This window comes from Folsomia candida, unplaced genomic scaffold (assembly GCF_002217175.1).
Source record: "Folsomia candida strain VU population unplaced genomic scaffold, ASM221717v1 Fcan01_Sc042, whole genome shotgun sequence".
Taxonomy (NCBI): domain Eukaryota; kingdom Metazoa; phylum Arthropoda; class Collembola; order Entomobryomorpha; family Isotomidae; genus Folsomia; species Folsomia candida.
The window spans coordinates 489,518-503,227 of record NW_019091234.1 but is presented as its reverse complement, the minus strand read 5'-3'; the positions used below and the strand labels follow the sequence as shown (position 1 = coordinate 503,227).

At 43.0% G+C, this 13,710-nt stretch overlaps 2 protein-coding genes and 1 long non-coding RNA gene across 4 annotated transcripts; 1 reads left to right on the top strand and 2 right to left on the bottom strand.

Annotated features, from left to right (window-relative positions):
* Positions 1-1,359: 1,359 nt before the first annotated feature.
* LOC110861511 (fatty acid-binding protein, heart) lies at positions 1,360-2,094 on the bottom strand. Its single transcript, XM_022110637.2, has 3 exons — positions 1,917-2,094; positions 1,645-1,820; positions 1,360-1,573 (listed from the first exon to the last, which is right to left on the bottom strand). Exons 1-3 carry the CDS (start codon positions 1,984-1,986, stop codon positions 1,418-1,420), a joined length of 402 nt encoding a protein of 133 aa, XP_021966329.1. The 5' UTR covers positions 1,987-2,094; the 3' UTR covers positions 1,360-1,417.
* On the top strand, positions 1,983-2,675 carry LOC118433116. The gene is made up of 2 exons (XR_004833189.1): positions 1,983-2,116; positions 2,174-2,675. It is a non-coding gene; the product is annotated as an uncharacterized LOC118433116 (long non-coding RNA).
* LOC110861537 lies at positions 2,493-9,056 on the bottom strand. 2 transcript variants are annotated; one of them, XM_022110668.2, is made up of 7 exons: positions 8,648-9,056; positions 8,352-8,471; positions 5,131-5,209; positions 4,595-5,045; positions 4,315-4,509; positions 4,062-4,221; positions 2,493-3,954 (listed from the first exon to the last, which is right to left on the bottom strand). In XM_022110668.2, the coding sequence occupies exons 1-7, from the start codon at positions 8,800-8,802 to the stop codon at positions 3,489-3,491; spliced, it is 1,626 nt and encodes a 541-aa protein (XP_021966360.1). In that variant the 5' UTR covers positions 8,803-9,056; the 3' UTR covers positions 2,493-3,488. The 2 variants fall into 2 exon arrangements, with proteins under 2 accessions (XP_021966360.1, XP_021966361.1); XM_022110669.2 differs by lacking the exon at positions 8,352-8,471 and having other exon boundaries at positions 8,648-9,054.
* Between the last annotated feature and the right edge of the window lie 4,654 nt (positions 9,057-13,710).

Genomic DNA, 13,710 nt, shown 5'->3' with positions numbered 1-13,710 from the left:
TTCTTGTGGACGGATGGGATGAATTTGATGGGATAAAGACAATCAATAAGCAAGATCTGTAGATTTGATGCATATGCACATAAAATTCGTAATGCGTACGTCAACTGGTAGCTGATCGTGACAGTGTAAAAATCATGAATTTTACATTTAATAGTAAACATAATGTGCACACCTATGTATGAATTTTCCAACGCAATAATAGCACGTTCTGCCACCATAATTGATTAGTTAGTTACAAGCGAAATTGGGTGAGGCTGGATGAGAATAAACTTTTTTGTAGCTAAATACTTATATTCGCAGTAATTCGCATCATGATGATGAGTGGAACTAACTACTTGCAAGCAAATACATCCATACACCTGCACTCGTCTCTTACTACGATTGTACATACACCTGCATACTTCGATGTTATTACGTAACATGCAGAAGTAGCCATTGAATTGTCAGAGCTGTCAACTGGTAAAAGAATTGTGTCGTGTGTCGGTATGCACATGGGTAAAATTTAATAAAAAGTATTGGGCATATGTTGTACATACATGTACGTATCTTTACACTGCAGACATACCAATAATACGTACATAGATTTTTAGTTGGGTTGGCGAATTAATGGATTGCACTTACAATGTTGAATAACTACTTGATTGGGACAATTGACAATTGGGAGGAAATGTGACATTAACCGTCATTAACGTAATTCTGAAAATTAATGGGAGACCATTTAGTTAATTGTATACGAGTGGTAGCCATAAAATATAATTTTACAAATCATGCAATCCAACAAGTCTCGATAATTTCCATTTGTACCGATAATTTGGATTTTGTACATCCGTTAAAATTTTCATCTCATGGACAATTGTCAAAAAATACGTCACTATCTTGTTACCGTTTTCTTGTAGATTTTTCATGGAAGACTTAATTAAAATAAGGAGCAACATAAATTGTATATAGGAAAATGCGAAGGGTGTCGGTTTGAGAAACACAAGTGTAATCAAGTATTTGCAAGATCCGCATAACCAATATTTTTGCGAATTCGAGAGAAATTTAGCTGGCTCATGGTATGTCAATATTTAATAGTTTTACTGGAAAAACATATGTCAATATTGGTGCATTTGCACAAAATCTCACGCAGAGTCTGTACTTTTGCTAAAGCGACAGATTTGCAATGTGTCAACCCAACCGACACGTTTATAATAGTTCTACGTTTCGCTGCGAACTGGAGAAAGGCGAAAGCAACTAATCTTAAAACACCGAGATTAGCATGCGTCACTATCTGTAAAAGTATGCAGTTTAACAAGCCAATAAATATTCATACAACTCATTCTCTCGTATAAATACGGTGCCGAATTATGTACACACGTGTATTTTTGCTTATCAACGAAAAACAAGTCACAGGTTTATTATTGCCAATCGACGAGGTTTACACTTTCTTGTAGACACGCACGGCCGTGACATCTTTGCACTCGAAGGTGCAGACCAACTCCCCGTTGGGCTTGAACTCACGGGTCACCACGGCCCCCTCCCCATCCAGAGACTGCTTGTGGACAAACTTGTTCCCTTCCAATGTGATCACGGCCTGCGTGGTGGACAGAAACGTCAATATTTCACCCGTTACATAAATAAATACCCATCCGTCAATCTATTTACATCGCATTTCCTGCCGTCTGCCGTCTCCTCGACGAATTTCTCCCCAAGTTTGAAATCAATCTGGAAGTTCTTGAAGGTGGAGAAGGTTTTTTGGGTCCAGCTCCCATTCCCGTTGTCAACGTACTCCAACTGGTTCTTGATTTTGGAGGCGATGGTGCGATTTACCACACCCACTCCTAAACATACAAGTCAAACAATGCAAAATTAATCCTCCATTACTTCAACTAACTGTATGATTGTTAGCCATGCACAATTTCGCAAGAAACACTCACCGCAAGCCTTAAGGAAATCCTCGTACTTGTCCGTGGAGACAAAGTCATACTTTCCGGGAATGTTTGCCATTTCTGTTTTCTTCTCGAACCGATTTCGGACCAACTTGCTCAAGGACTTTGTGGGAACTGTGTGCCGAGACGAGATCAAGATCACACAGATGGACAAATCTCAATTAGCCATACACGTCAACCAACTCTGGGTGACACATACATTTGCATTGCACATACATCCATATAAAAGACCATGGTACATTTAGGTGGACTGTGACCACGCAGCATCCAAGAGGAGCGAGTCCGCCGAGTAGCTCTTATCTGGATGTCACATTTCACGAGTGTGGACATTATTTCTGCCAATGCACATCTCGTCAAGAAGCAGTCAGATAAGTATGACTGTAGTCCACAAAGTCCAGGGACATTTATTTGCACTCGACACTTAGGCTTATCGACCAATCCCAATAAATTAAATGGCCATCCAGAACTGAATAAATGAGCCATTTATGACTATCAATGAATCCCAGTTAATGCAACAACATGATGAATTAACTTAATAAATGAACTGGTTCTCCGACGCATGAATGAACTTTAGCATAAAACGGGCTTTATTTATTCCCCTTAAATATGTAAATATGTATTTAATGCTCATATTATTTATGTCACCCACAAGTAAGTTGGGAATGTGTGATTAAGTTATTAACGCGTAATACACAATAATAATAATAATAATAATAAATGTTGTGTGTGTGTGCAGATGTTCAGGAACTTAGGTTATAAACTTACAACTAGTAATACTCTCGTCGTGAAGATCAATCTGATATTTGATAAAAATCTGGTGCAAAATTGAAACAGCCAATTGATACACGTTTCCATTTTAAAGGCATTTGGTCAGCGTTAGGTGGGTAGTGGTTGTCAAAAATGGTGTAATTTGGACTCCACAACAGCTAAGTCATAGTCGTACTGGTTCATAGCGTCTGGAGGGGAATGGGGCCGTCGAGTTAGTTGTTAAATAATTAATTAAGGCTACGCATTAAGTAATATATTTAAGATACCCGTGTCAAACAAGCAGTTGTGCTCGCGTTGTAATAAAATACTCGATAAACTAAATAGAAACGAAGCAAAAAATCTGTAAAAGCTGAAACAAGGGACCTTGTAAACTATAGTTAAGTACATTTTGAAGTATTATTTGTACATCTGTGGGTAAGTCCAGTAGCACAAGAGGCCTCTTCTTTGTAAATGTAAAACTGTGGGTGTAACTTGATATTGTGCACAACATGCGTCGTGGGTGGCATGTACATACATATTAAAATGTGGACAAGAATTGCCCCACATTTTCTACCCGTTGAAAATTTCTAACTACATATTTTTTAACACTAAGCAGTACATAGAAAATCCTTAAAATCTAATCTAAATGGCTACTCACGTTTGCTGTACAAAGTAAATAATGGTATTTGGCAACAGAGATTCATTTCTTGTGAGAGGTGGCGTTGACGCATCCATGTCGAATATTTATATCTTCATCTACACACTACTGGCAAATAAGTAACTGGCAAAAAACTGCTGGATGCAATGTCAACCCTATCTGTCCTGCTGCTGCTCGGAATCCCTGCCCCCGCGAATATAAATCTTCTGAATGATTATGTCCCTGTCTTCGTCACCCTCCGAGGAGTCCTCAGACGAGGAGTGGTCTCCCACCAGAGGGACGTGGTGATGCCTCCTGCTCGCCGCCTCCCTCGAGTGCACGTTCGTTGCCACCGTGGCCAGAATCCTTCGCAGGGGGTGGTCCTCGTCCAGCTGGAATCCTCCAGTTGTGCTCGCCGTGGGTGGAGACGAGGAAGCTGAAGCGGTGTCGGCACCGTGGGTGCGTTGGTGCTTCTTATTTTTGGAGGCTCCGTGACCATGTCGATGTTTGTGCGTATTCCTGACCGGCGTTCGAGGCGTGGCTGTGAGACGAGTGGTCGGCGGAAGGTCATCGTTCTGCCATTCGGACCCGTTGTTGTTGGTATTCTGATTTGCAGCTCGCTGTTCATGAGCCTTGGCCATTCTGGAATTCGAGAGAAAATATTAAGAATTGGTATGGAATGTGATGGAGAGCAGTTTCAAGTAACGCGTAAATTCATCTGGTTTGTAGAATTCGGATATGTAAATTACCTGGAGAGGAGGCTGAAGGACTGGCTCATCTGGAGCGGATACGGCACGGGGGACTCGGTCGTGTCAATTTCCCTCTGCGTATGAGGCGTGTTCAGAATGCACACTTCGATCTGTGGGGACGGAGCCAGTCGAAACATTTGGGACGAGTTGGAGTTGTTTCCTAAATTAGGAAAGATACAAATTAGTAATTAATTTTTACTACTATTGAGAGTGGAACATTGTTGCAGCTACTGCGATTCGCGGGGGGACTTACGGGTGGGACAGGCCAAATTGGCAAAGTAATCGGCAGGGTTGAGAGGATCGTTGTCTTCATTCTCAACCTCCACCACGATCCCGTAGTTCTTGTCGTTCCTCTCCAACCAGGGCACGGCTGCATTGATGATGTCAAACTCGACCCATTTCGACCCCTTCACGGAAATCATTCTCGTGTCCAACAGCTTCTTTTTGTCTGAAAATAATCATTGTGACAAAACGTTAGTCAAATATTTCCAGCAATTTCATATTCTGTGATTGTACTATGAGTATGGACTCACAATGTGTCTTGGTCACGGGGGCCTTGTACCAGTAGACGGAGACCCTGATCTTCTCCTCCACCAGGGGAGCAGCCTCACCACCAGGGAGCAAGCTGGTCACGGAAACTGGTCTCGTCGTCACTACGGCTTGGTCCAGTCTCGTCGTCTCATTCGACTCCTCCTCCGAACTGCGACCCAGACGAGCGCTTTCTCCCAGCTTGAAAATTTTTAGCTTGGCGGAGATTGTGGTGAAAGGTTTCCTGGGAAGAGGATCGGATCCATTGTTCAGCGTTCCGTTTCGACCAGGGAACTTGAAGAAGAGGTGGAAGTAGGCGGGATCCGTCCACACGCCGTCGTCCACTCGGGAAGGAACGTCACAAGATGCGTAGAAGGTTTTGATCTCTCCAGAAAACGAGGTGGCCTGTGGTGCCTGGGGTTGTTGCTGTTGCCCTCCAAGCAGTGGACTCCCCGCCTGCAACCATGTTAAGTAATCCCAATTATTACATAAATATTCCGTCTCGATCTGCATTTAGTGTCTGAAGTGCAATCATTATTACCGGTATTGTGGGCGCTTTGCCACGACCCAACGTGCTGAGAACGTAGTCTTGAATGCTCTGCAGACGGAGTTGTTTGTCCCTGTGGTGAAAAAAAGAGGTGTCATGAATAAGTCTGCCATCACGCTTTGACGCTGATTAGTTTGTTATACGCAAGTTCAAAAAGTTGTTGTCGTAAGCATAAGGTTCAAATCGAGACGGTGAAGTAGACACCAGTGAGCCGAGTTGTGGAGAGTATGAAGCCATGCTAATCGAGCGAGAGAGACGACGTTGTCGGGATGGGACGTGACATTCAAAGACGCGATACATTGTACAAACTTGGTTAAGTTGGCGATAAGATTTAATGCGATGTCGTCGTTAATTATGCGATATTTATAGTGGCGAGACATGACGAAGGAAGAGGAAACCGGTTGCAGCCACACCCACCCATTCTCCCAGCCACCCAGACGAATCAAAATAACAGCCAGATGCTGATTCAGCCCTGTCTCGCGTACACAATCCCCTCATGCGACCACGACGACGACGATAAGTGCCATGCTTTCCGTGAGTATTGTTCAGTTCACTCACGCCGATCATTGTTACGCACTCGCCCACGCAGCCCCATCATCATCATCCGATCCATAAGCCAACCAACCACGAAACTTGCTACACCAAAGCCATTCATGCAGTAAAAGGGAAAAGCCAGTAAAAAAACCATCGCATCGGCATGGGTAAAAAATGATGTGTTGAATTCCATTGAGATTCGAGAGAGGACTGAGCGGAGAGAGAAGATCAGAACCAGTTTTTTGAGGATTGGAAGAAGTACTGCATGCATAAGAAGAGAAGAAAAAGATGCCCAGCCAGCCAGCCGACCAGACTCATTGATGAGACCCAGAGGTAGTAAAGGCGTAGTAGAAGTAGTATGCGTCTCTCCCTCCAAAATTCCATACCCATTCAATCCCCTCGGAAAGTAAGGAACGCCACAATGTGCCTGCCCTCTCACAGGGTATGAAGTGCAGGCTGATGATGTGCCCTTCTCTCGAAGGGTCGCTGTCTGCATTCCTGAACTGCATTCCTTTTGTTGAGCTTCCCCTTTGTCATCCCAGACCGACTCCCATTCATCAACTCGAGACTTGAAAAGAGAGGGAGAAACTCGGTCCGGGCAGGTAGAAAGGATCGATGCACAGATATAGCCATCGACAGTGAGGGACATGGATACCGTTGACCCCCAGCAGTTCTTGTTGCGTCACCCAAACTAACCATAACACATAATTGGCCAACTGCCACCACCTCATGCAGCACACACACCCTGTACGAAATGAAGTACATATGTCTGGCTGCAATGCGGTGTGCATTTGGTAGTGGAGGATAGTACCTCAAACTCTTCTTGTTACTCCATTTCATGGAATTCCTTGAACGCGTCTCCTCTAAACAATATCATCTCTCAATCTGTTGTGGGAAATGCGCACATCATCCTCGTCGCCTTTTCCACTTGTCAAGCACTCTGGTCTATCTACGTGGTCGTCTTCGGTGACTGACTGACCCTGACCACCACTGCTCCCATAACGTGGACGGAGGCAGAGTCCCGTGTGTGAGTTCAAGGAAACCCATCCGACCATCCACTCCAAATTTGCAAACGTTTTCATAATACGATGCAATACAAGTGGTGAGAAGAAGAGAGACATGGCTTCTGAGAGAGGAATGCTGCTGCTGAGCGGAGCATTTTTTTTGGGCGAGATGAAATTATGACGAGATGATGGGGTTCGCAGGGGTGGTGCGATGATGGGATGATGCAACCGAGGACTGATGATTACTACTCTGGTAATTTTATGGCTTTCGGAGGCACCCAAACAACACAAACAGTACAAATCTCGGATAATTGGCAGTCATAACTCTGCATCGGACAGCCACCTGAACGGCTCTTGGGTGCCACAGCATGTGTGGAACATTACATATGTACTTCTGCAGTTGGAATGAGACTTTTCTGGCAGTATGTACATCCGAGGACGTGATTTAGTGTTCATCTACTGTTTGGAGGATAATTATGCTCAAATCAAAATCTCAATTGCCTACTCAGCTCTCATTCAGCAGTGGAGGAGTTGAGACAAAAAGTGGAAAATGATACTTGTTGCTGGCCCATTTCTTTTGTAGTCTCACGAATGAATGGTACATTTTACACGGCCGCATGGACACGTGCAACGACCCAGCCAAGAAGTCCAGTGATAGGCCACCGACTAAAACTGGAGATGAGCTCATCACGAGGAAATTGAGCCATTTCAGCAGTTACAGACTTCTCAGCGTCCAATCACAAGCCATACATTCCTCCCAAAGTATCAATTTCCAATTGGTATGCAAACCATGGTCCCATACTTTCTGCTCCTACCACCAAACGCAACCTGCCACACACTACTCCAATTACAAGCAGTGAGGACTGCCAGGCCCTAAACATTATTCGAGTGGGCACTTATTCTCCAAGTCCTGTTTCGCTATTTACCCTCAAAGCACCAAAAAACCATCATAAAATACCTCAAATCAACAAATAATTGACACGATGAACCGGATGAGGCGCGGTCCGATAATATTATTGCCGTCGCAGAATGATGTACACATCCAAGCAGCAAATGTACATTTCATTCATAGCTTGGATACGTACGTGACCTTTGGCCCGGCCAGCAATGTTGTGTACAAGTGCTTATCTCCCGATGGCTGCGTGATGATCTGCCCTTTCTCCCCAAAACATAATAAGCTAATGACTCTCTGGGTTGGATCCGATATTTAATCCACATTTTTCTCCGCCATGAATGAAAGATGATCTCATCGCTCTGTTTCGCAATATTATTTATTATGCAGCCTATTACCTAACCCCAAGTGGCTGGGCTGCTGGTAAAGTAAATAAAGTGCTCTCCTCTCGCCTTGTTTGTTGGCATAGGTCAACGCGAGTGATGTGCGCTAAAAAAAGTGGTCAGTCCAACTTATTTCTGGCTCATTCCCTATTTATGACCTGCCAAGGAAGATGAGATGAGATGAAAGTCACGATGGAGCGTCGTAGTAGAGAGGTGAACCTGTAAATGTTTCTGATGCGGGGAAACTGCGGGGAGGAAGGCTATGACCCCAAAGCAGACTAAACATTCTCAAATTAGAGCTCTGTAGACGGACGGAGAGACATAACAAAAACAGAGCGCTTGTTATTTTAGAAAAAGCGATCGGATCGGAAAATAGGAACCCAACATGCAATAGTGATTTACCTGGCAGCGTCGTCGCAAGGGTTGAGCGGAGAGCAAGCCGTCTCATTTTGACCACCACCACCACCAAGGGTCCCAGCAAGAGTACCCCCACCACCGGGCAACACGCTCCCGTTGCTGGACCTGCCCCACCATTCAGGGAAGAAGAGACAAAAGATAGAGAAAAGATACCACCACCGAAAATACCTTTCTCCACCCAGTCACTGAGCCAGGAGTGAAAGTATTACGTGTAATTATACAGCAAGTGAGGAGTAGTGGCGACTGGGGGAAAGTGGGAAAATCTCAAAGTTCTCACTCACCAGGTTCTCTGTTGCTGGAGGAGATCGTTGTAGGCTGGGCTTCCTTCGGGGATGATGTCGTTCGTGGCTGGGGCGGCCGTCGCGAGCCCCACCAAAAACACAAGGGCTGCCACCACGCCAAGGGACCCAGACGAGTCGGCGACTGTGAACTTCATTGTTGCGTGAAAAGTGCTCTGTTTGTGTGACAAGTATCGTGTCTCGTGTGACTTGAGAGGTGTTGAGACAAAAATGTGCAGATAAATATGAGGTGAAGATGAGAAAAGACTTCTTGTTGGTTCAGTGCAGAGGAGAGAACTGTCTCAGGAAAGGTGGAGAAGGCGAGGCTATATACCCTCGCACCCAAATCCACCACCACGTCCACTTACTACTTGCTTACTACGACCAGGCGTCGTCTCACCACCAGTCTCATCCTCAGACCCAACTCTTCCTTCGAGGAATTCGAATCCTATTCCACCACTTATTTATTCGCCTGGAAGTAATGCACACAAAATATGCCGCCCCTCCTCTTCTCCTACAATGTCAAGGGCCACTAATAAGAACAATGCGACTCGAGTGGGGGCCCTGCCGAGTGACAGGACGATCCTTGAACCCAAGGGGTCGATAATACACCCGCCCGGCTTATCTACGTCCATACGAAGAAACGACGTAGGTGCACCTACTTACCTGCGTATAGGTACCTACAACCAGTGCATTTGCATTTATCTGTCTACCTTACCTGCAATAACAACGTGAGAAATATGAGATTGATTGTTGATACTGGATTGACTTGCAAATTTCGGCTGTTTTTTTTGCCTTGCCGATTCCGTATTTTTACTCCTTTCCAATTTTCCTACTTCCAATATTTATATATTCGTCTGAATTTTTATGTCAAATGCAGCTTCTGATTTATTTTAAATTTTTAATTTCACACTAAATTCAGACTGTCAATAACCAGGGCACGTATACGTACGCTCATGATGATCTGTAGTACATTTTGCATAGAATTGTGACGTTTACTAAAATTGAGGCAGTTATATTTTCAGGAATATTGCAAAATTGTTTTGAAAAGGTAGCCAAAGATAAATATGAGTCCTTGTCACTTCTTATTTGTGAAGAAGTGTCAAAAATGTTGTTTGGTTCAGCGCCCCATTTGTTCACCAGAAGGAAACAAGGACAGCAGCCAATTCGTGTGAAATTTGGGAAAGTGTTTTACACAAAGTGCGAAAATAAATCATTTTATTATGCAAATAAAGAAGAGTAGTGGTAAAAACAAGACTGAAAAATGGGATCAATCATAATCGTTATGCTCATCACACACGAGAATCATTATTGTATTGATTAATGGGAAAAGATGAGCGATGTGGAGACGGATGGGATGAAAGAAGCGATGGTAAATATGATGACCTTTGCACTCTCTGCGAATTTAATGGGTTGCAAAACATAATTAATTGGGCAGAATGCGAATAACTGCAAAAAAGAGGAATAACCAACTTCCGAGAAGCCGGCTTCCCATTCCTGATGATATGGTCGTCTCTCGACATATGACAAAATGTGAGAACGTGGCAGTTAAGCAGCTTTAAAGTGCACATGTTTATGATACTTGCCACAACTTATCAGGGCCACCAACCATGAAACAATTCCCTTCTGTTCAGACTTCATATGGTATTTAGGAATTGGGCATAATTAAGCATTTGCTGGAAAAAACTTCTTCATCAGCAGGAACATGACACCAAGGCGAGAGAAATCTGTACATAAGCAGCTCCAAGATCGATCTCAACCTTTCGTTTTATAATTTCTGCATGCCATCAGAAATTGTCAAAAGTGCAGTTCTGGCCAATAAGTGCTGTTCGTGCCCTTTCTGTGCACGTAATGGCACACGTATTTACATATAGATGGAGATTCTCTACGTCTGCATATGCAAATGTACGTGTGGGACGACGATGATAAGCCAGCGAACAAGCTATTGTTAACGTGCCGAGGATGATATGCATTTGACGACTCACTCACTTGACTTTTGCAATGGTGATTTATTTGTTGTTTTTTATTTTATTTTTTTCCTCGTCAAAACTGGAGCAGCTGTCATGTCAGAAATGCTGAAATGTCATGATGGTTGTTGCGAACCTGCCTGCTCATACTGAGATTTCGTCTCGCTTCAAATTATTTCGTCTCACAATTATCTCGTCTGGAATCACCAGAAATAAAAGCGAAGCAGCTCCTTCTTCTTCTTCTGTGGCTTCTCTTTTAATCGGTCCTTGGAAATCTGTCCGACTTTGGCGACGGTTTTGAGGACAGATTGCAATTATTTCGCATGCACAAAATATATAAATGTATATTTAGTTGCCAATTATACAGTTCATGTTACATCACATGTATAGATGGCCCACGTTATGTGCACAGATTGCAAACCGTCTCAACTTTCCCGAAGCCATCATGTCTAATGAAATGATCTTGTTTTGTCTGAATTTTCCCCCAGACGAAAACAGCCATCATCTTTACGTAACTAATTTACAAGGGTTGAGGTACTGGCAGATTTTAAATTGCTGTGTGCATACATCACTCATCTTCCACGGCCCATACTTAAGCCGTCATTTGTATTCTGGTGATGAGACGTGCAACAATTTTCCATGCGTGATGTGCAGGTGGCAAAAATACTACCAGACAATCCTCATCATCGTCGTCATCATAGAAAATGTAGGGGCGTGGAATCTTTCCGGATTGTTTCCACAATAATTGTGCTCAGATTTGTTTACCATCAGGAGTCAAACAAATCAGGAATTAAAATCTGTACCAAAATGCACTACAACTTGACATGCATCAATCATGACGATGATATATTTTGTGTTCTCTAACCTTAAATCCAGCAGCTGCAGAGATAGATACAGATTTCCGATTCCCGATAATATAAAAGATATGACCCCTGTCCTTACTTGTGTCATGCATGAGGTGATCTTTTATCCCAAATTTGACAACAAATAGGCATAACAAGAATTGCAAAATCTCAGATGAAAATGTCACCTCTGCCGTATCGTCCATGTGTGCAGAAATATATCGCAATATTCAGATTCTACAATCAGTCATAAATTTGCAACCATAATCAAACTCAAGATTTGATATATTTTCAGATGGCACAACGATTAGGAACTAAATCCTTGTAAAATGTGACATAATTATAAATAGCTTATTGAAATGTATGCTAACTTTCCGACATTTAATCGACACATATTTCGATTTTTCCTCAAATTCAAAATTTCCATTTATTATGCATCAATTTTGTTATTAAGTAGCTTCAGCTACTTTATGTGAAGACTTTGTCTGTCTGTCTGTCTGTCTGTCTGTCTGTCTGTCTGTCTGTCAGCAGGATATCAGGAGAACGGATCGAGATAATCGAAATCGGTTTTCGCCATCATACATAGGACCCCAGGGGGAGGATCCTATCAACTTTTGGGGGCAACCGGACCACACCCCCTTTGGCGACAGGGGGTGTGGTCGGGGCAAAATGAGATTTTTAGTGCAATTTAATCTATAGGTGAAATAGAGTAAAATTATGTGTTCCGGAGTTGTGCCACACCCCCTCGGCGCCAGGGGGTGTGGTTGGGGCAAAATGAGATTTTTAGTGCAATTTAATCTATAGGTGAAATAGAGTAAAATTATGTGTTCCGGAGTTGTGCCACACCCCCTAGGCGCCAGGGGTGTGGTTGGGGCAAAATGAGATTTTTATAAAAAATTAATCTATAGATGAAATAGAGTGAAATTAAGTGTTCCCGAGTTGTTCCACACCCCCTCGTCGCCAGGGGGTGTGGTCGGGGCAAAATGAGATTTTTACAAAAAATTAATCTATAGGTGAAATAGAGTGAAATTAAGTGTTCCCGAGTTGTGGTGGGACCGTTTGGGGTGAAGTACGTCTGAAGCTACTTCCGTATGCGCGTTTGCGACGGTTTATTTTCAAATGTAAATTAGACAACAGTAGGAAACTTCCTTGAACATGTTTACCTATAATTTTTCTGACGAATCCACATAGTTTAGTAATGTTGCTGAAATGTTGTTTCTGCTTATGTATGTGTGCATGTGGTATGAAATCATGTAACGCGTTGTTGATGATGATGAAGCATTTCTTGTCTTGATCTGACATGACGAAGTGTTACATATCAATCTCCTCCGTTGTTTTGTTACCCTCGATTGTCACACATCAGGACGACAACGACGGTGACATATTCCATTCCCGTCAAGAGAGCTCCTTTTCTTGTATTATGTCGCATTTCGTATTGTTGGATTCGTTCTTTGCTTTTCTAGACAAAGGGAATTAATGCTAACGCAGTTCCAATTTCCAAAAAATTCTGGACTTTGGACAGCCCAACCCACACCATATCACGAAGCATTGTCGTGTCGCATGTTACGTGTGCCAATACGAAGAGAAGAAGAGACGACTGACCCTTCCACAGATAAGATGGCTCATCTCCAATGCTAATTTTTTTACGAGACAACATCAGCCGTTCGAGGAACGAAATTATGATTTATTTAAAATACCGATAAAAAAGAACTGGTTACGGGACAATATTTGGAGACAATTGCTGATGGATTACGTTGTTAGTAGACATTATTTTTCCTACGCTGATTATTTTTGCATCTGCTGTCGTGTTTGTGGTGTGGATCACTCACCACTTGCGACGACGATCACGTACTCGACACGCCGCACCAGATTTTGCCCTTGCCCTTATTTCCCAAGAAGAAGAGAAGCAGCGGCGATGTTGTGGTGGCTCTAAATACTATTATTTGATCATCCATGTCGCAATACGAATTCAAATTTTTACGACAGACGACCATTAAAATTCATAAATTCCTGGTTCGACAGATCAAAATTCAGGATTGACGTTGATGGGCGAATAAACTTGCTAATGTTGGCAGTAGGTGAGGTGACCCATTAGAATTCAACATTGCATATTCTGTGACGGTCATAATACTTTCAGAACAGCAGCTAAAGCCGTGTAGCAGTCGGAGAGACATTTATTTTCGTGGAATATCTAATTGTTTTCTGTCTCAAAATTTGTTGACAATGATGGAAATATAGTTTTACCCATGAAATCATT